General features: G+C 44.9%; 1 protein-coding gene across 1 annotated transcript; it reads left to right on the plus strand.

Moving 5' to 3' along the window:
• Positions 1-3,489: 3,489 nt before the first annotated feature.
• LOC127318659 (cell division cycle protein 48 homolog) lies at positions 3,490-6,209 on the plus strand. The gene is made up of 2 exons (XM_071823417.1): positions 3,490-4,116; positions 4,227-6,209. The coding sequence occupies exons 1-2, from the start codon at positions 3,690-3,692 to the stop codon at positions 6,191-6,193; spliced, it is 2,394 nt and encodes a 797-aa protein (XP_071679518.1). The 5' UTR covers positions 3,490-3,689; the 3' UTR covers positions 6,194-6,209.
• The last annotated feature ends 14,533 nt before the right edge of the window (positions 6,210-20,742 follow it).

The raw sequence follows: 20,742 nt of genomic DNA on the forward strand, positions 1-20,742 counted from the left end.
TCTGGCCGTTATTCAATTTATACGCCCTCGACAAATCTCTCATGAGTTGCTACTGCTTGTAAGTTGTTAACTACATATAAGTTCATGTTCATTCAGTTGTTCATGTTCATTGCATATACTCATTATATCTTATGTGTTCTCTTATGCAGACTGAAGATCAGTGAATGCAAAAGTAATAAGATGTTCAATATTGGGTTTGTTGACCCAGATAAAGTACATCATGACAAGGTAAAGAATAAAGTCGAAGAAACGGGGGGAAACCTACTAAGGTTTATAGCGGAACAAAGCTTCTGTGATTCAATATTGTTTTCTTACAACTACAAGTGAGAGTCTTACTGATCTGTTATGCACATTCAATTTTTCTTACTCGATGTTAAGTGTAATTCATGATGTATATATATATAGGATAAATACTTCGTACTCCTGGGTGTAACTACACACACGTCTCATATACTACCATACAGAAGTATATAACATACTTTATTGGTTTGAGCATGTTCGTACACTATATCTAAGATACTCCATACCAACTTTGGTAAAAAAAATTAAATACACCCATAGTTTGCACTATATATATAAAATACATGAATATTTATACGTAAAGAAATAGTGTACGTAAAAAAGTGTACATACTACCTACAAAGTAGTATATATACTACTAAAATATTCTTATATACTTCATACTACATGTATATACTTTTCGGTATGATAGATACTACCTAGATTGTGTGAAACACAGGTGGGAGTAACTACACCCGGGTGTAACATGAATATGTCCTATATATATATATATATATATATAAACATGTGCAGTTTTCACTGGATTCTGCTAAACATTCAAGTTGATAAGGGAATAGTTGAAATAAGGGACCCATTGAGTAGAGGCCTGAACGGGTTCCGCGGCTTGCAGAAGATCCTCTAGACGTAATTTCAATCATTGCCGCACTATATGTTTCGTGAGATATCAATTAATTATCCACTAATTCAATCATTCTTTTGCCTGGCAGGGTTTGAAAAGCTTTCAAGAAGAATATTGAGGGTAACTTCGCAGAGAAGTTAACATTTACTCTTGTACCGTGCACCCAGCAGCCACAGGGGACGAATCTATGTGGATACTACGTTTGCGAGTCCATTCGCATGTTAACCACTAAGAAGCACAACGATAATAGATTCAACGTAAGCAATAACATTCACAACTTTAATTTATTATCGTCAATATTTCGTTATCAAGATTGATATAGTCATATTCATCTCATTTTCCTATATAGGTTGACTTCGTGCGGGAGAAGCTCCAACCACACGAACACATACTAGGAATTACAAAGGAACTGGCGGGACTTCTGATGAAAGAAGTAATAGACGACAACGGTTTGTTTAGTCCAAATAGGCGCAACAAATGATCCCCATGTAATAGTTCTAATAGACGACGGGCTTTAGTCCCGGTAGTAGTGAGCTTCATGTATATGTGTAAGGGGAATCTACGAATAGACTTTTGCTTCCAATATTTGTTTGCTCGATCTATATATAACGAATGAACGTGTACAACTTGTAGTAGCGTACAAATATATGCAACTTTTATTTTAAAATTAAAAAATGAAATAAAAGGGGGGCGGTGGCGGGGGGGGGGGGGGGGGGCTGCACCCCTCAAACCCTAAAGCAGCAGCGTTCTGCGCGCGCCACGTAGAGGTCGTTTTTTCGCGGGTGGTAATACCGCCCGCGACAAAAGGGTGTGTCCCCTGGTCGCCCCGCGCCTGCCACGTGGTGGCCCATATGTCGCGGGTGGTAAGCGACCCGCGACAAAATGGTGGACCTTTTGTCCCGCCTCCATTGTCGCGGCTGGCCGTCCGCGACAAAAGGGGCTTACGGCCCGCGACATTAGGCATGTTCTCCACTGTGAGAGAAGCTTCAGCCTCGAGATATTGATCCTTCACCGACAAGAACAAAGCCAGCACAAACGAGAAGGAAACGGTCGCAGATCGTATGCAAACTAGGGCATGTTTGGTAGTCAGGGAACCTCTTTTTTGCATGGGCTAAGAAGAAAAAGGGATTGTTTGATTGGCTGGGCTCATTCATCGCACAGTTCTTAAAGCATTCTCGGATCAGACGAATCCCAAATTAGCCTTTTCTACCAGGCCTGTCCCGTTCTTTCCACTCATCTGCTCGACAGATGTAATCTCTGCAGGTGGACTCAGTTACGCTAATTCTCTCTTAAACTACTCCACACACCATCTCTTCAAATCAACACAACCATACTTCAAATTAAAATAAGTTGTACATGAAAAAAGGTGTGTCGATGATATGAATCAATTCCGGCAATCGATTTCTAGTTTCGTCAGTCGTGAATTGTTAATTTCGTGTATGAAGTTTTGAGCGAATTTTGCTAAATTCGTCACACACGCTCAAGCTTTTGAAATTTCCTTTGAAGAGTAGGTTCACCTCACCATTTCGCATGATTTCGTGTTGAAAGGTTTTTGTTTCAGTGGACAGATGGATAATTGAATGACTCGCTAGTATACTGTAATTCGTACATGTGTGACTATATTTTGGAGTACTTTTGCTCAACTTCTCACTTGGCGTCTTCATGGGTGGCGACGTGGTTATGATAGGTGACAAGTGAGTGGTGATAATCCATGGTGGTGGCGGCATGGTGATGTTCGTCTTCGTGATCGGCGACGTGGTGATGCTTGTGATCGACGTGACCGGCGGTGTCATGGTGGTATTCAGTTTCGTGTTCGGCGACATGGTGATGCTTGTGACAGGCGTGAACAACGGTGTCAAGGTGGCGTTCGTCTTCGTGGTCGGGGACATGGTGATGCTTGTGACTGGCATGACCGGCGGTGTCATGGTGGTGTTCCTCTTCGTGGTCGACGACGTGGTGATCCGTGTGACCGATGGTGTCATGGTGGTATTCAGCTTCGTGGTCGGCAACATGGTGATGCTTGCGACGGGCGTGAACGGCGATGTCATGGTGGTGTTCGTCTTCGTAGTCGGCGACATGGTGATGCTTGTGAACGGCGGTGCCATGGTGGTGGCTGGCTTCATGGTCGACGACGTACCGATGATTGTGATGGGTGAGATAAGGTCACCATATTGCCATATAGGTGAGGCTCGAAAGAGCATGCGAGCAACCAAACAATGGGGGTTGTCTTCTCTCCAGTGCAGAAAGTGGTTTCTAGACTACCGAATAGTGTGACTTTTCCAGCACATAACCCGTATGTAACATTTCTTCTCACTGACGCAGTGGTGCAAAATTTTGATCCAGGTTACCAAAAGGGTCCCTAGTATTGGGCTAGCGTAACGGACCTGGTAGCTCGCTCGTACAAGTGCCAAATAGAGACCGGTATAATTAGGAACCGACTTATTTTCTCCCTAAAAAAAAAAAGGAACCGACTACTTATTTTCAAAAGGCGGTCCTTTTTTTTTTTGTAGGAACCGACTCTTGAGTTCGGATCGGAATCCGCCACGGATACGTATACTGCCGGCATTTTCCGTAGCGGGCCCGTCAGCGCACGCTAGGTATATTCACCGCGCCGGGGCGTCTCCATATCACGTACGTAGTAGAGATCTGAATGCAAAATACCTAGACGGCAGAGACGATTCCAGCAAAGCGCAGAAGCCCGATTCGATCGAGTTGATCGTCTAGATCGGCAGAAACTTGATCGATCGAGGCAATCCTGCTGCTACGCACCATGGATCTTGATCAAGGGGTCGCCGGCAAGCGGGACTACAGCACGGCGATCCTGGAGCCCAGCAAGAAGAGGTCGCCGAACCGCCTCGTCGTGGACGACGCCGAGGGCGGCGTGGCCGTGGACAGCTCGGCGGTGGCGCTGAGCCTCGCCACCATGGAGGCGCTGAACCTGTTCGAGGGCGACGCGGTGACGCTCCGCGGCAAGCGCAGGCGCGAGACGGTGTGCTACGCGAGGAAGGACGACACGTGCCCGGACGGCATGGCGCGGCTCAACCGCGTCGTCCGCGGCAACCTCCGGCTGCACCTCAGCGACCTCGTCACCGTCAACCCCTGCGCCAACATCAAGCAGGCCACCAAGATCGCCTGCAGCCCCTTCGAGGACTCCGTTGAAGGCATCAGCGGCAACCTGTTTGAGGCCTACCTGACACGTAAGTATATACACATGCTCATGGAGTACACTACTACCATCCATCGATTAATTACTTGATCTTTGATTCGTAATTTGCTTAATTCGTTCTGACATGATCGATCGATGCAGCCTACTTCAAGGGCCAGCTGCGGCCGGTGCGCAAGGGCGATCGCTTCAAGGTGCACGGCCACTTGCACGCCGTGGAGTTCAAGATCGTCGACACGGCCCCCGACGAGTTCGTCATCGTCACGGACCAGACGGAGATGTACCTCCAGGACCCCCTCAGGCGGGAGGAGGAGGAGAGGCTCGACGGCCCGGGCTACGACGACGTCGGCGGCGTCCGCAAGCAGCTCGCGCAGATCCGCGAGATGGTCGAGCTGCCGCTGCGCCACCCCAAGCTGTTCCACACGCTCGGCGTCAAGCCCCCCAAGGGGATCCTGCTCTACGGCCCGCCCGGCACAGGAAAGACGCTTCTCGCGCGTGCCATCGCCTCCGAGTCCGGCGCCCACTTCCTCGTCGTCAACGGACCGGAGATCATGTCCGCCATGGCCGGCCAGAGCGAGGCCAACCTGCGCAAGGTTTTCGAGGAGGCCGAGGCCAAGTCGCCGTCCATCATCTTCATGGACGAGATCAACGCCATCGCGCCCAACCGCGAGAAGACGCACGGCGAGGTGGAGCGCCGCATCGTGTCGCAGCTTCTCACGCTCATGGACGGCCTCCGCCAGCGCGCGCAGGTTATGGTCATCGGCGCCACCAACCGCCCCAACAGCCTCGACCCAGCGCTCCGCCGCTTCGGCCGCTTTGACAAGGAGATTGACATCGGCGTGCCCGACGAGGTCGGCCGCCTCGAGATCCTCCGCATCCACTCCAAGAACATGCCCCTCGCGGATGACGTCGACCTCGAGCGCATCGGCAAGGACACGCACGGCTTCGTCGGCGCCGACCTCGCGGCGCTCTGCTCAGAGGCTGCCTTCCAGTGCATCCGCCAGAAGATGGACGTGATCGATCTTGAGGACGACACCATCGACGTGGAGGTGCTCAACTCCATGTCCATCACCATGGGCGACCTCAAGCACGCCATGGAGGTGACCAAGCCCTCGGCGCTACGCGAGACCGGCCTGGTGGAGGTCCCCAAGGTGACGTGGGAGGACGTGGGCGGCCTGGAGGACGTCAAGCTGGAGCTCCAGGAGACGGTGCAGTACCCGGTGGAGCACCCGGAGATGTTCGAGATGTTCGGCATGGAGCCGTCAAAGGGCGTGCTCTTCTACGGCCCGCCGGGCTGCGGCAAGACGCTTCTGGCCAAGGCCATCGCCAGGGAGTGCAATGCCAACTTCATCAGCGTCAAGGGGCCCGAGCTGCTCACCATGTGGTTCGGCGAGAGCGAGTCCAACGTCCGGGACCTGTTCGACAAGGCGCGCCAGTCGGCGCCGTGCGTCCTCTTCTTTGACGAGCTCGACTCGATCGCCGTAAAGCGCGGCAACAACGTCGGAGACGCAGGTGGCACATCGGACCGGGTCCTAAACCAGCTGCTGACGGAGATGGACGGGATCAACGCCAAGAAGACGGTGTTCGTCATCGGGGCCACCAACAGGCCGGACATCATCGACCCGGCCCTGCTCCGGCCGGGGCGGCTCGACCAGCTCATCTACATCCCGCTCCCCGACGAGCCGTCGCGTTTGCAGATCTTCAAGTCGTGCCTGCGCCGGACCCCTCTCTCTCGCCGCGTCAACCTCCCGGACCTGGCCCGCTCCACGGCCGGGTACAGCGGCGCAGACATCACGGAGATATGCCAGCGCGCCTGCAAGCTCGCGATACGCGAGGTCATCCAGAAGAGCACGCTTGTTGGAAAGGCCCTGGCCATGGCCGACGCGGAGATGACCAGGAAGCACTTATTGGGGGCTATGGAGCACGCCAGGCGGAGCGTCAGCGATCTAGACGTGCTGAAGTACGAGTACTTTGCTCAGAAGTTCAAGCAGGGTGGGAGCTTCGAAGAGCCGGTGCCACGGGCGCAGCAGGTGAAACCGCCGGAGGGGCATCTGGAGCTGAAGGCCGCGGCGGATGTCGAAGCTACATTGGACGAGGAGTCGCTGTATTAATTTGCCAGCTAGTAGTAGGAGGAGGTAGTAGCTTTCTTGTCTAGTAAATTTGCAAAATTTATGAGAATTTGCTTCACTGAATAAGCTATATCGGCTTGTGTTGTGTGTACTATCAAGAGTTTATTTACATATTGAAGTACTTTGAAGTTTGGAATTACTGGTTTTGCGATCCCAATTTCTATTACATGCTATGACACTATGTAGTCTTACACGGTGCTCCCCCGTCCGCTCCGTCCGATTGAAATCGTGCGTCCCAGATTCTCCCCCCGCTAACGTCCAAAACGTGGCTTTTTTTTTCTTTTATCGTCGAGAGAGCCGTTTCCTCCTCATTCTTCCCCGTCGCGTCTCGTCTCTTCACCGTCTCCGCCCCAATCCTTCCGCTCCCGATCTCCACCGCCGTATCTGGCTCGTCGGCGGCGAGTTCCCCTACCAAATCGTGTAGTAGCATCTGATTGTCGAGTCGTGTAGCAGCTCGGTCGGTGCGGAGAAGCAGATCGAGGCGTTCCGGTGCGGCGCGGCGCTTGGAGGTTTCGCTCGGCGGCGCTGCGGCGCGGCGCTTGGTGGTTCGATCGGCGGCTGGGCGGCGGCGCGGCGGTGCGGGGGCCGCAAATCCGACCGGTCCGTGGAGTACATCGTCGAAGGAGAGCATCCCCGTCGGTGAGTTCTTCGTCCATGCTTTTTTACTGTTGATTTTTGGGTTCGATTTCGCTCGTTATGTAGGTCGATTTCCCCTTGTTTAAGCTTCTTCTCCTCCACTTAGGAGTCAATCGAAGTATCATACGTGCTGTTGCCTCCAATTAGATGATTCTTCGCGTTTTACTTACGTTCCTGGATGCGCTAGGTTTTTCGATTTTCCATGATATCAACTGTTTTTAGGCACAGAGGAGGTGGATGTAGTTTGTTTGCTTCATTTTTTGTTGTTTATACATCCTTGGTCTATTTATCAGTAATTTGTAAATGCTCTGTTGGATTTATTGTTCTACACACGCCATGTGATCATCTGTTTTAGGCACAGAGGAGGTCGATTTTCCATGATATCATCTGTTTTAGGCACAGAGGAGGTGGATGTAGTTTGTTTGCTTCATTTTTTGTTGTTTATACATCCTTGGTCTATTTTAGCAGTAATATGTGAATGCTTTGTTGGATGTATTTTTCTATACACGCCATGTGACTTGTAGTTGCTGAACCTCGTAGATGATTTTCTACAAGATGTAGTAATTGTTTGCAGGATGTAGTATTTATTTGCTGAGGTTCTTCATATAGTAATTTTTTTTGCAAATTATGTGAATTGCATGTAACATTTGTTCTATATGACTTATTCTTTTTTTCAAACCATGCAGTATGATGGCAGTCATAGGAATTCATGATATATACATCCTATACAATGTTCATGTCCATGCAAATGTGTTGTATAATGTTAAAAATTGTCATATAATTGCCATATACTTGTTGTTTATGTATGCATATGTTTTGACATATTGCTTCGCTTTTTTACTTTTAGGATGTAAAAAATAGTAACTATATACATTTGCTTTTTTACTTTTCTGATGCTTATGTTGTATTTTTTTTATCCAGTGCATGCAAAATGTATATGGCACTATATAATGTATTTTTCATAATTATTTTTAATGTTTTTGCAGGTGTAATCATTTCCAGTCATTTCTACCAATCATGGTATGAATGTTTTGCCTATCATATCATGTGTGCTTTCACTCCATGATGGTTTTTCCCTATCACAGCTTACCCAGATGACTAAACAGTTACATCTTCTTTTTTGTAGAGACCTGAACATACTCCAAAGAGTTCAAAACCTGAGAAATCAAAGTACAACAGAATGAGGAACAAATTGCACTTAAAAGCAACTGTGCAGGGTGATGGAGGTGATGAAACAGGGGTGATACCAAAGACAGATGTTGTTGGAGACATGCCAAGTGCATCTTTGCCATCTGCTGATCTGGAAGATATAGCTGTTGATGTCGCTGTCGATGATAAACATGTTGATGAGGATAATGATCAAGAGGGGATGGTTGTTACTAAGAAGAAAAACCAGGTACTTCTCCATCCATAATCTTTTTGATTCTCTATGATTATGTTGGATTGAAAATTTGTTAATTAGTCATAGGTCTGACAGGGTTCACTACTTTTCTTTTGCTGTTTTTGTCAGAGTTCTCTGTTCAATCGTTCATCTCCTATGAAGATTGTTCGTGTCTGGAAGGGCATGACCCCAGAACAGAAGGAATTGATTTCTACATCAGTTTTTGCTGACATTGCTCAGATGAAGTGTTCCAAGCTTGTGCCGGAGCTTTGCCGCTTCCTAATGTCTTGTTTTGATCCTGTAAGATGCTGTCTGGATTTTGGAGGAAGAGGAATAATCCCAGTCAATGCTGAGTCGGTTGTCAGAGTTTTAGGTGTCCCTGTTGGCAGCGCTGATGTTCCTTATCACCCAAACGTTGACGCCACTTGTTTGGTTTTGAAGATGTTTGGTATTCACAATGGAGTACACCCAAATGTTTCAACTGTCGAGAAGGAGCTTGGTCCAGAATATCCTGCAGATGATTCATACATGAGGAAATTTGTAATATTCCTTATTAGCTCAGTCTTTGCTCCTATTACTGGGATAAAAGTTAGTCCTAAATGTTATCCGTCAGTTGTGAATATACAAGCCATAGGTACTTTGAAATGGGCTCAGTTTATTGTTGACATCTTATGCCAGACTGCAAGTGCAAAGGATAAGAAGAATTGGTTCAAGGCTTGTATGCCTTATCTCATGGTCAGTATTCTTTTCGTATCTTAACCTCTATCTTAATCATGTTGAGGACAACACTTAGACGATTTTTCTTTTCTGAATGTGCTTTGCAGGTCCTATATGTTGATTCATTGGAAACAGACGCTCTAGATGTTCCACAGGATGGAACTCGTTGTTCGGTTTGGACAAACAAGATGATCACCATTGTATGTGATTTGGACACACATAGTGATGGTTCATTTGGTGCCTTACCGGTACGTTTTCGTCATTCTAATTTTACATTTCGTGTATTGTTTTTTCATCTCTCAGCTAAATGTCCCTTAAATTAATTTTTGTACTGATATTCTTCCTTTTGCAGTTGAAAACTTGCTTCAGGGTTAATTTATCATTGTTCATTTCTGAACCTTCGCAAGTTGACATGTTTATAAAACACCATCTGACCGGCAATCACACAGAAGAGGTGAGCAAATAGTTGCACTGCAGCATTTTTTTCCACCCTAATGTTCTCATCATATGTTCTTAAATAGCTTCTTAAACATGTCTATCATTTTTTGTGTCAGCATTTGTTCTTTTTTTTGCTAATACTGACAAGAACTTATGTTTTTCCAGTTGGTAAGATGTATATTTCTTTTGATGCGACATAAAACTTATGTTCTCCATTTTATTTTTTTTCTACACATGTTTCCAGGATATTGTGAATTGCAGAAAGGCTGTTGTAAGCATGTACACTACTTTCGAAGATGGGTTGGTCACATTCATTCGCTCTCTGGGATGTAACGAAGGCACGACATCAAAACACAATCAAGAAGAAGTGCCATGCAGTAAGAAACAGAAAATGTGAAGAGTTACTCGTGCTCCAACCAAGGAGGTGCTGGGAGGCCACAAGGAAAACCAAATTCAGTCACATGCAGACATGATGGATGTTGACAACGTTGTACCACAAAATGCAGATGAAGTGGCCGGTGATGTGGCAGACCATAATGCTCAGGAAGATAATTTGAACAAGAGCATTCTTGGACAGGAAGTTCCTTTACATGAAGATGCTGTTTGCTTGGATGATCAGTTTGTACATCCACAGTCAAGTAATGTACCTCAACGTACTGAACTAGCAACCCCAAATGCTCAGCTGCAGGTTATATATGGTTCTGCCTCCTAACACACAACTTCCAGCCAAAATGCACAGTCCAAAGATCAAGATTATGATGGTAGTGGTACCAAGTTTGTGTTAATAGGCAGTTCAACAGGGAAAAAGAAGTCTGTGTCATTTGATATACAGGGAGAAAACCCTTTCCAGCAACCAAAATTGGGTGAAGACTCTGTAGCTTCTCCTTCAGAAATAGTTCAGTATAGTCCATCTGTTAGGAGACCAGTGACCAGGTCAATGTCTCCTAAGAAGCCAGCAATAACTTCTCAAGGAAGTCCTCAACAATCCAGAAGGCAGACTAGGCTTGCTACATCTGAATTGAGGGCAAGTAGCATCAAATCAGACATCATCAAACACGCACCAGTCAATGTTTGTTTGCAGAAAGGTTCATCCTCTTATTCTGTGAACAACACCAGCAATATAGTGCCAGAGCATGAAGCCCGGAACTCTCTAGTTCTTGTCGAAACAGAAACGCAGAGGAAACGCAGAGACTTAATTGATGATTGTCCAAGTTTTGATCTTGGATTTGAAACCCAAGTTAACCAAGAACCATCAAACCGTCTCGACACAAAGGAGGAGGAGCTCATTGTTATATCTAGTAACGAGAGTGGCGACTCGTTAGATAAGATTTATGCCACAGTTGAGATTCCTTTGAGGACTCCTCTCAAAGATCAGTGCCAAGTTCCTGTTGTTACATCTGTTGGACCCAGCAGCTACACTCCTGTTCCTGAAGCTCACAGAAAGAGAATTGTGAAGCCAGCCGCAAACCAGAAGTCGCCTTTTGTACGAAATGATAAAAAATCAGTTGCAACAAAATTTGCCAATGATGTATACAGTAGAGTTTGTTCCTATGGAGGTCAAACTGAAGATGCGGTGAACAAGCAGAAAATCATTGACTATGGATCTTTTTTTATCTATCTTTGGGACTTGGCTGATTCTGTTAGGCCCGGTGAATGGCTAAGCAATTCAACTTGCCAAATAGCACTACATGTGCTGTCAGCTGAGTTGGCGGAGCAAAAGAAGCATGTGATGCCCCTAAGGATCGCGGTTAGTCACATACCACTTCTTTTTCACTTTTCTGTTCATGTATGTGCCATCTCTGTTTTCTGAATGCTTACACTTGCTCTTTTTCTGCACGTAGGACAAGCTTAGGAACGCTAACTGTATTCATGACCGTTTCGTGAAGAAGCAATTTAAATTTGATCCTGAGTGTCGCCTAGACCATAAAGAACAGGTAACTTTTTTTTGCTTCATGTTACATGTACTATTACTCACAAACTACCATCACTACTTTTTTGTACTAACACTAAAATACATGTTTCTTTTGTTTGTTATGGTCTTGTAGATATCATTTCCAGTGCTTCAAGACCTAACACCAGATATTAAACAGTTCAATGGGCATTACTATATGATTGTGATGAATGTAAAGGCTGAGAGGTTTGAGGTGCTGGATTCTCTCAGAGGAAAAACGGACCGGGCTTTCACTAAAGATGTAAGAAACATTATTGGATCAATCAAAGGATTGTGGGCTTCAAACTATAGTGAATCCAACATTGACATTCAAAAATGGCCTACTGAGTTCATCGACTGTCCAAAGCAGACTACATCGTAAGTGCAGAAATATCCTATCTCTTCTTTTTTTGATTTGACATAATACTTTTATCTGCCCATTGTTCCAGAGATTCATAATACTTTTCTCTGCCCATTGTTTCAAGGTACGACTGTGGGTTTTTCATGCTAAAGTTCATTGAGCTCTGGAACGGAAGGAAGATTCTTGGTCTAATCAACCCAAATGACATGCCAACCATTAGGAAGCAATTGACACTGAAGTGGCTGGAATGGTGCGACAACAGCATTGCATGGCAAGAAATGTTGTACTGATTTTATGCATGTAACAACAGGAGGTACTCCCCTGTTAAATTCACTTGTATCCACAACATGTAGATTGTGCTTCAAATGATTATTTTATCATCTCCTACTATTTCCCTTACATTTATCTTTTTCTTTTTTTGGTTTGACATGGCTGCTGCAAAGATCACAATGTTATATCGATCACATTTAGGTTATAAGTACAAAGAGCAAGCAAAAATTTGACAATCAACCAAATTAAAACACATCAAACCATAATACATAGTCAGTGCACCATATGCCCAATTTATTACAACTAAAGCATGAACTTTTCAACATTGTTTTTTCTTTTTTCCATCCGGTCCAGGGGTGATCCTATCTTACACAACACAACTAAACCATGTCACGGAAGAAGTTGATTTCCTTTGCCTCCTTGTCAGGGGTGAGCTTATCTTTGCATGTTGCTGCCGTATGTCGAATAGAGCCACACACACTGCACTTGACAACCTTTGTAGGGTTCAAATGGAGCCCAGATTGTTTTCTTTTTTCTGTTGGGCGCCCTTGTTTTGCAATGTACACCGGATCCTCAACATGATCGAACTTTGAAGAACTTCCTTGCCCAGAATCACCTATATTTTCTCCTTCTTGTTCCTCAACATTAGGTGTAGTTGCTTTTTTCCTATTCTTCGGTTTTGCAGATTATGTAGCTTTCATCTCTTGCAATTCTTTCTCCAAAGCTAGCATGTATTTATCTGCCAAAGCCTTTCCTTTGTCAGATGTAGATGCAATTTTTGCTACTCTAGAGTATTTATTGCAAAGAGTCCCATAACGTAGCTGCTGCCTTTCCTTGTTACTCATCTTCCTATCTGTTGGCACCTGAGGTAACTCCATTTTCTGCTGCACAATCGTTTCCTCCGGTTTCCTCCACCTGGGGAGAATGTACCGTTCTGGAATATAGTCAGTAGTACCTAACTGCACCATTACTCTAAATATATGGCAGCACAACAACCCATCCCTACTGAATTTGCAACACTCGCAGATGTAAGTTTCGGCATCCAAGTTAGCTTCAACCTTGTAGCTTTTATCGCCATAGCCATAAACATAGGTTTTAATTGGCATAACCACATAAGTTTGGCCACCAGTTTGCTGCACATTGTATGACGTCACTTTCCGAAGCTCAGCCCTGAAACGGAGGTACATTGGCAGCGTATACACTGTCAAAGCTTGCTCTTCCAGAGGGTAATCTCCCCATACTCTAACAGTCTTATCCTCATCTTTAAACTCAACTGAATCCTCTGCTACATCTATTTTTTCCTGTAACTTCAAGTACTGCTCGAAGAAATGGTGCAGGTTGTTGTGTGGGTCAACGTAACTTTTCAGTACTGCATTGAACCCCTCGCTACGGGCAGTAGTTTGTAGGAATGGAAAGAAACGATCCTTGAAGTAGGCAGGGACAAAAGTGGCTCTAATATTATATAAATCACTAAGATGTGTGTTGTCCGCCACATCATGCTTGAAAATCATTTCTGCCCATCTACTTTCAAACTCTTCAATAGACATGCTGTAGTCAATAATTGCATTCAACTCCTGCCTTAGCTCCTCATGTTTTGACAAGAAGTTGCCCAACACAGCCTGTGCATTTTGCATAATGTGCCACCTACAGTTTCTGTGACAACAAAGTGGTAATGATGAGAGAATTGCACATCTCATTGCCGCATCTTGGTCAGTTATGAAGTTATCTGGCTGGACACCACCCATAGCTTCAAGAAACTCCTTGAACAACCACTCAAAACTCTCAATATTCTCGTTCTTTAGGAAACCACAACCTAGCTGAATTGTTTGACAATACCTATTTATCCCAATGAATGGGGCAAACGGCATATTGTACATGTTTGTGATGTATGTGGTGTCAAATGATAGACAGTCGCTGTAGTTCTTGTATGCGGCAATTGTTGGTCCATCTACCCAGAAGATGCGGTCAACCTTGTCTGCATGATCTGTATGTAAGTTGAAGTAGAAGTCGGGATCTTCCTTCTTCATTCTGGCAAAGTGAGCAAGCAGCATTGACATGTCTTTGTGGGCGTGTTCTTCATCGATTTTAGCCATGTAATTTCTCACATCCTTGCTATCATATGGTACATTTGCAAGACCACCATACACTTCTCCCATAATACGCATGACCCTACCAGCAGATAAATTGACCTTGTGCAAAAGCTTGACAAAATCTTTCTCTTCCTTAGGGATGCCCTTATGAGACCTCAAGTACTTCTTCAAGGAGAACTTCTTAATCAACTTGTGATTGTGCTCCTCTATGAAATATGTTACATGCCACTTCTTCCCTCTCCTCTTTATTCGTAGTCTAGCTTTGCATTCCGTTTTCTTAGTGATGCTACGGTTCCTTTGCCTAACAGGTGGTGCTTCAAGTTCATTTATGTCTGCATTTTTCCCACTTTTATTACAAACAAACAATTGCTTGTCCTTCTATCCATCTAGAGTAGAGTTCTTTGATGTGCTGCACTTGATTGAAAACCCAACCATTTTAGCATATCTGTTGTAGTGCATCTTCGCTTGCTCCCATGAATCAAACATCATGCCTTGGAAAGGTGTTTGGACATCACCTTGGCTGCATGGTGTTGACTGCACCTCATCATCATCATCATCTTCTTCTCCTGAATCATCAGTTGACAGTGTTTGACCTGTTTGAGTTTCTGTGTCAGCGGATGCACCTGTATTGCTCCCACTTGCAAGCTTGCTATGTTCAGAACTTTTTGTTACATCTGGGTTGTTTGACTTGCTGCCTGACATATCTTCCTCTTCTATTTGCTCTTCATTTGCTGGTTCATTAAGATCCAGTCCTCCAGCATAATAACTTCCATCCATAACTACTTAAGAAGATGCATTGTAATTAGCAAAAACAAAGCAACAAGTACATGTCGAAAAAACATGAAAATTTGGCCATAGCTGACATAGAATGTGTCATACTCAGATTTGCAAACAAAATGACTGTTGGTTGATGTTTTTATGTTCATTGTCACAAAAGTACATTTCCTATACATAACTCAGTGATAAGTTAATTAAAACTAACAAATTTATTTCTTTTCCTACCACAGGAAGTTGCAGGGAAACTATCATGAAAAGTACATGCTGCTACTACTGCGCTACGAGGTTCCTCCATGTTCTTCTTTTGCCTTCACAAAAAGTTTCTACATGTCTCCAAGATGGACATTCAACTGAAAGTTACATGATTTCCTGAGGGTTTCAATCATGTTTCATGCAAAGGCACCAACTTTTCGCAATATACATGTGGTTCCTGAAGGTTTCAATCATGTTTTCTTTTTTGCGTCATGTTACATGCACAGTTTCTAGTCAGTGCTGAACAAATCTGCAACTAGTCAATGCGGTGCAAGTACTTGCCTTAGACATGATTCAGAGTTTGCATGTCAGTTTATGGCTTCTTGCTGCTAAACCTCTACTGAATGTGTGCAAGGAAACCTGTACTGAATATTGCATGTCAGTTTATGGTTCCATGTACTGCTTTTCCCAGTGTGTATGTTTTTTCCAGCCATGATTGCCATGTTTTTTCTCTTGCACATGTTCTTCCTGAGCTCTAGGTCATGTTACAAAGCAGTAGTTCTTACAGATCTGGTGTTACAGATGTAAGAATATCATGGTGCAGGTCAAAGTTCTAGTTTGTATTTTCATGATTTCATCACAAATCCCTGGGTTATTGTAAGAGATCAAGGTTCCTCTAGGTATATGTTTAATTCTGCTTCCATAGATGTAAGAAAAGTATGTAAGAACAGTAGGATTGGGGGAAGAGGAGTCAGGTGAAGAAACTAGGATTGGGGGAAGAGCAGACAGGTGAGGAAGCATCTGTTACCTGTTTCTTCGTCCTGAAGAAGGTAGGCGTCTGATCTATGTTATTGTTGTTCTTGGAGAGCTGGAGATGTAATTTTCCTTTATGTTCCAGCCATGGAACTCTTGGTCTATGGCGGCTGGAGAAGGAGAGGAGGAGGGAGGAAGGAGGAAGAAGGAACAGAGGTAGGGTTCTGGAGATATCTGTCTCCTACTGATCGATGTATTTCTGCTTTTGTCTTAGGGGATGTATTTTTTGCCTGGAAGATGTAGTTTCCGTGGGTTTGGGGCACGTGATGGTGGTCCACGCGTATGAACGCGACAGGTTGTCCACATGCTTTTCTCCAGGATGGGACCACTTTCTATTTCGGGAAATTTTTGCCATTTCGGGAAAGTTTGTCCTCCGGACAGGGGGGCACTCCGGTAGGCTAACCGGTGCTATGGCACCACGTAGCAACGTCCTTTTGCGATCTTCGAGCATTGAATTACTTTATTTTTTCTACTGTAGTGATAGAGCAGGTTGTTGCAGATGGCCAATTTTTAAAAACCGACATGACCGAAGCAATCAACAGCGCACAACATCAAACATTAACATCCACTGTCATTGACAACACATCAACTGCAAGAAAGTTTCTCCAAAATAACCCACCGTGATTCTTTTGTCGAGTATAGATAAGCATACGCTAACCATAAGTTAATGTATTATACGCATAAATAATGTGATCGAAACAGCTACAGTCATGGTGAGGTTAAGTACCAATGCCTAAAGTCTATGGATCTAGTGGACGAAAAATGGAGTCTCTCGAAATCCCCATGCCTCATGATACCCTAGTAAAAATACAGTAGTGCCAAAATGGTCGAAACCTGAATTGGATGTATGAAAATAAATTGGTCGTGATTGTGCAAGACCATATTGGTGAGTTCGTAGTCGCTAAATGCCGCAGATATGGCATATCAGTGATCTGGAGATAGCGGAATTGTTAGGTTGAACACACATAGTTGTGGAGGCAGATTGCCAGCTGCTTGTCATAGCATGGGAGAAGAGTGAGGGGCACATCCCAGCCTCTAATCAGGTGTTAAGGGAGATGAAAGCTACCGTACGTCTCCAACTTCTAGGGTTTTAGGTTTTTTTTTGCTAGGAGAGAGAGGGTGGTAATAAAGCGGTCTTTTCATTAGTTTTGTAGTTGTAATTTTTTGAACAAATCCATGGGATTTCTGATTGTGTCTGTTCAATCAGACAAATGGAAGAAAAACATGAGCGGTGAATTTTCAAAAAATAGAAATATTGGAAGCATGAATAAGAAAGACTGGTGATAGAATCATGGGTTTAGAGAAAACCGTACTTTTCTGCCAACTTAAGGAATTCTCGGTTGATTGAGACATAGCAAATCCGTTAAATCATACAAAGATGAACAAACGAGTAAATCGCAAAACTCATTTACAAAAAGAGGGTCTCGGAGTCAAAGAAGCCAACGACTGGCTAGGATCCAAAGATGGTGATGAGGAAGCCACCACCAAGGACTCAAATGAGTCTACCTCCAAATGCACCAGCGATAGAGGAGACGTCGACTCTCCAAACAACTCTTGCAGGTCGGGCATGAAAAACATCACCGGAGCCACCAGAGCAATGACGTCAAAGATGCTCTCACTCTCAAGTAGGATTGCGGCTGTGGACTAACAGTGGCAGTGGCACGGGAGAGAAAGCGCCACAACAGAAGACTGCTTCTGTTGAATATATTAGCAATTTTCCCCATGATTTAATCAAATAAAACAGTAGATAAAACAAGACTAAAAAGTTTGAGATTAAACTAGTCATGCAAATCACCATAGAGTAAAGGAGAAACATGTCTAAACTGATTGAGAAGAGCAATATGTTTGCTGACAATGAGCCTGAACTTGTTGCTAGGAGAAGAAAGAGGATAATGCTCTCATAAAAGGAAGGCAAGAACACATACGGTCCAGAAGAGGAACCAGCGTTGACATTGTCGCTGTTGAGAGCCATGTCGCTGAAGAGGTTGCTGATGTCGGGGAAGTAGTCGTCAGCCTCCGTGTCGATGTTGAAGCCAGCAGTCGCGGTAGAATGCTCCCCAAAAACCTTATCGCCTCTCTCTCGTACAGGATCACAAGAGACGGGGTTCCGGAGGCCTGTTGTCCCGTCCAGCGGTGCACGGCGATAGACGGGATGGAGAAGTCTTGAGCGGCGACGCAAAGCTCTGGAACCGAGTGGTAGGCGCATATGGTCCTGTGTCTCGTCGTGTGTCTCTGGAGAGGAGCGACCTCTTTTATAGACACAGAGAGAGGAGCCGAACAGGTCACGCGAGGAGATGAAATGAAGGGTCAAGGAGGTGAACCGAACAGGCAGCAGTCCGAGCTGAACAGCCATATACCCGTTCATGAGTGGCAAAAAGAAAGAGAGAGAGAGGCTCTCGGCTCGAGGCATTCCCGCGGCGCGGCGCGACGTGTCGTGTCGTGTCGTGACGAGGCGAGCGAGCGGCAGCGTCATCGGAGGAGGAGCGCGCGTGTGGTCAGCTCCTATTTCCTCCTATTATTTCTGTCTTACAAAAGGTATGAAGAGCTCCCCTTATAAGCTGCTCCAACTCTTCTTCAACTAGCAATGTGGGACTAAACTTTTGTCCCACTGATGTCTACGTTCCCCCTCCTTTCCTGTAGACAGTGTTGGGCCTCCAAGAGCAGAGGTTTGTAGAACAGCAGCAAGTTTTCCCTTAAGTGGATACCCAAGGTTTATCGAACTCAGGGAGGAAGAGGTCAAAGATATCCCTCTCATGCAACCCTGCAACCACAAAGCAAGAAGTCTCTTGTGTCCCCAACACACCTAATAGGTGTACTAGTTCGGCGAAGAGATAGTGAAATACAGGTGGTATGAATAAGTATGAGCAGTAGCAACGGTGCCAGAAAAGTGCTTGGCGCGTAATTGATGGTGGTGGTATTGCAGCAGTAGTAACACAGTAAAACAGTAAACAAACAGTAGTAACTCAGCAGTATTTAGGAACAAGGCCTAGGGATTACACTTTCACTAGTGGACACTCTCAACATTGATCACATAACAGAATAGATAAATGCATACTCTACACTTTTGTTGGATGATGAACACATTGCGTAGGATTACACGAACCCTCAATGCCGGAGTTAACAAGCTCCACAATAATGCTCATGTTTAAGTAACCTTTAGTGTAAGATAGATCAACGCTACTAAACCAAGTACTAGCATAGCATGCACACTGTCACCTTCATGCATATGTAGGAGGAATAGATCACATCAATATTATCATAGCAATAGTTAACTCCATAATCTACAAGAGATCATGATCATAGCACAAACCAAGTACTAACACGGTGCACACACTGTCACCCTTACACACGTGCAGGAGGAATAGAACTACTTTAATAACATTGCTAGAGTAGCACATAGATAGTAGTGATACAAAACTCAGATGAATCTCAATCATGTAAAGCAGCTCATGAGATCATTGTATTGAAGTACATGGAGAGAGATTAACCACATAGCTACCGGTACAGCCCCGAGCCTCGATGGAGAACTACTCCCTCCTCATGGGAGCAGCAGCGGTGATGAAGATGGCGGTGGAGATGGCAGCGGTGTCGATGGAGATGGCAGCGGTGTCGATGGAGAAGCCTTCCGGGGGCACTTCCCCGCTCCGGCAGGGTGCCGGAACAGAGTTCTGTCCCCCGAATTGGAGTTTCGCGACGGTGGCGGCGCCCCTGGAGTCTTTCTGGAGTTTCGTCAATTGGTGTCGAGGTTTTAGGTCAGGACGACTTAAATAGGCGAAGAATCAGAGTCGGAGGGGGCCTGGGCTGGCCACACCATAGGGGGGCGCGCCCCCCCCTTGGGCCGCGCCACCCTAGGGTGTGGGGCCCCCCTGGCACTCCTCCGACTCTCCTTCGGTGTTCTGGAGCCTTCCGGGAAAAATAGGAGGTTTGGCGTTGATTTCGTCCAATTCCGAGAATATTGCCCGAACAGCCTTTCTGGAACCAAAAACAGCAGAACACACCATCTGGCCTCTCGGCATCTCGTCAATAGGTTAGTTCCGGAAAACGCATAAAAATGATATAAAGTGTGAACAAAACATGTTGGTATTGTCATAAAACAAGCATGGAACATCGGAAATTATAGATACGTTGGAGACGTATCAGCATCCCCAAGCTTAGTTCCTACTCGTCCTCGAGTAGGTAAACGATAAAAGATAATTTCTGAGGTGACATGCTACCAACATAATCTTAATCATACCATTGTAAAGCATATGAGATGAATGCAGCGATTCGAAACAATGTAAATGCAATGAGTAAACAATTGAATCATATAGCAAAGACTTTTCATGAATAGTACTTTCGAGACAAGCATCAACAAGTCTTGCATAAGAGTTACTCATAAAGCAATAAATTCTTAGTAAAGGTATTGAAGCAACACAATGGAAGATTAAGTTTCAGCGGTTGCTTTCAACTTGTAACATGTATATCTCATAGATAGTTGTCAATGCAAAGCAATATAACAAATGCAATAAGCAAGTATGTAAGAATCAATGCACAGTTCACAGAAATGTTTGCTTCTTGAGGTTGAGAGAAATAGGTGAACTGACTCAACAATAAAAGTAAAAGAATGGTCCTTCAAAGAGGAAAGCATCGATTGCTATATTTGTGCTAGAGCTTTGGTTTTGAAAACATATAGAGAGCATAAAAAGTAAAGTTTTGAGAGGTGTTTGTTGTTGTCAACGAATGGTAATGGGTACACTAACTACCTCGCCAACCGGACTTCCAAGAGCGGCTCCCATGAATTATTTTTATTTTTGGGTGGCACTCCTTCCAACCTTTCTTTCACAAACCATGGCTAACCGAATCCTCGGGTGCCTGCCAACAATCTCATACCATGAAGGAGTGCCTTTTTATTTTAGTTTTATTATGATGACACTCCTCCCAACCTTT

This window comes from Lolium perenne, chromosome 7, assembly GCF_019359855.2.
Source record: "Lolium perenne isolate Kyuss_39 chromosome 7, Kyuss_2.0, whole genome shotgun sequence".
Taxonomy (NCBI): Eukaryota; Viridiplantae; Streptophyta; class Magnoliopsida; order Poales; family Poaceae; genus Lolium; species Lolium perenne.